The 2,074-nt window shown below is 48.7% G+C and overlaps 1 protein-coding gene across 1 annotated transcript in view; it reads left to right on the top strand.

Moving 5' to 3' along the window:
• The first annotated feature begins 527 nt into the window (after positions 1–527).
• The window catches only part of LOC102194398 (melanoma receptor tyrosine-protein kinase-like), a 41,080-nt gene continuing 39,533 nt past the window's right edge, over positions 528–2,074 (top strand). The window contains exon 1 of the mRNA XM_013915280.1: positions 528–778. Within this exon, the coding sequence (XP_013770734.1) occupies positions 697–778 (82 nt within the window). The 5' untranslated portion in view covers positions 528–696. The remainder of the gene's footprint in view (positions 779–2,074) is intronic.

Here is a 2,074-nt window from a genome sequence, read left to right as displayed (position 1 = left end):
AGTATTTTAGACATTTAGAAAAAGAATTCATTACAGCTAAAAGTTGTATTTTTGTGTAAGACGCAAATAACAAACTGAAAAGATGTTTTTACTAATCTGAGAAACAAATGAACCAGGAACAAAATTCAACAGTGAAACTGATTTTCTGTTCAGGCTTAAAGTAGATCAGTGAGACTCGGAGTTTTAATAACAATGATATCAAAATGTTTGAATAAAGAATGTGAGTCAGTGTCAGAGTCACGGACGACACCGGGCTGCGACCCCTCTGTCACTCTTTTTTTTCTTCACATTGTTCAGTCATTAGTGGATAAAGCCCACAGTGCGTGTTGTTCCACATTTCCACAATTTCCCGTTCATAAAGTGAGAAGTTGGTGTCTTATTATCTTCGCATTTCCGCTGATCTTACTTCAGTTTTACAGCTTAATGAAAGTCGATCCTTTGTGTTCCTGTGCGCACGGACACGCGGGTTTGGGTGTCATGTCAATAAAGCTAAATGGATTTGAAAAGGAGGTGTGGAGAGAGGTGGAGGAGGTGTGGGTGGAGGAGGTGTGGACTTCCCCGCTCCGAGCTCGGAGCCGTCATTCAGCTGCAGGACGCTCTGGAGATCAGTCTCTGCTGTACCTGCTGCTCATGGAGGAGTCCGTTCACGCACTTCACGCACACTCTGAGTACCCGAGTTAGGATCGAACCGCGGACATGAAGCTTCTCTGCGGAGGAGGAGCGGCGCTGCTGCTGCTGCTGCTCGGCCGCTGCTGCTGCACCACTCCCGACAGGAGAGGTAGGAACCGGGGACGTTGCTCCGGGGTGGGTTAAAAAGTTGGTGTGTCCCCGCTGAGGGCACCGCTGCGGCTCAGCCGCTCCTCGGGCGTCGGGATCACACATGTGACCTGGGGTCTCAGAGCTCGTGTAAAAGTACAGAAACTGGAGCAAAGTGGTTTCAGAGTCAGAGAGACAGCCTGCAGAAATGATCATTACAGCTGATTCAGGATCAGAATCCGGGACAGTATTCCACAGAGGAAAACACGCGTGTTCGAACATCAGAGTCACGACTCAGATCTATACGCGGTCTTAAATGCTTAAATGTTAAACTTTTAAAGTTACTGTACATGCTGGGGAAGTGACTTTTTCCTCCGTGATATCAAATGAATGTAACATCAGAGTGATTCCGCCGATCGGATCCCTCACAGGAGGAAGTACGAGCCTCTAAATTGGAGTTAACTGGAATTAACAGGTCAGACTGCTCTGCGGGTTCAGACACAGCCGAGGAGGCTCCGCTTCTCCCCGGGAGGTGCTTCCGCCACTCACAGGAGGCCCGCGGGCAGATTACATCTCACAGAGGGGTCGGAGGGATGTGACCCGGGAGAGGGAGGGAGGAGGACGGATACAGAAATGAAAGAAGTGTGAGAGGAATGTTTGCACCGAAACCGGAATCAAAATAAAAGCAGAGCGAATAAACACAGTTAAAACAGATGCATGAAGAAGCTCGAACAGACACAAATGTGCCTTTAAAGGTGACCGTGTGCGGACAGCAGGTCACTCTGCTGTCCACTCAGCTCCGCGGGTGAGCGTCGAGGACTGATCGCAGGTTTAACACACCTGTAATAAACAGTAAAAAGTGAATGTCAGAGGCGGTGTGTCTGAGCCAGAGATGGAGCCATGCGTGGAGAAAGTTTGTGGAAGCTCGCGGCTGAAGACTCACACACACTGACGCTCATCGCCAATTAAAGCTTCATTTCCTCTCGTGTTTGCTTTGCATCTGAGCCAAAGCTCGCGTCTCCCCCACAGAGAACATGCGTCTCCCAAACAGCACAGGGACATCAGAGTGCAGTTCATCTGTGATACTCCTAATAATGAGACACGTGACATGCGAGAGGCTGACGTGTTTTAAATGATAGGCTTTAAGTGAAAGGTGGAAAATGTTGCAGCGTGAGGATCTCAGCTCCACAGCTGCATTTGTGTAATACCTGCGTTTCTGTGAGCAGTGCGATTAGTCTGTCTGCATGACTCACAATGCATACAAGCATCAGGCTGAATGAAAGTTTGCAGAAAGGTGGAGCAAAGAAGAAGCCCATGT

Source organism: Pundamilia nyererei, unplaced genomic scaffold (assembly GCF_000239375.1).
Source record: "Pundamilia nyererei isolate P.nyererei 1_Seehausen unplaced genomic scaffold, PunNye1.0 scaffold00281, whole genome shotgun sequence".
Lineage (NCBI taxonomy): Eukaryota > Metazoa > Chordata > Actinopteri > Cichliformes > Cichlidae > Pundamilia > Pundamilia nyererei.
Note: the sequence above shows the minus strand (reverse complement) of the source record. Positions and strands in the feature narration are given on the sequence as shown.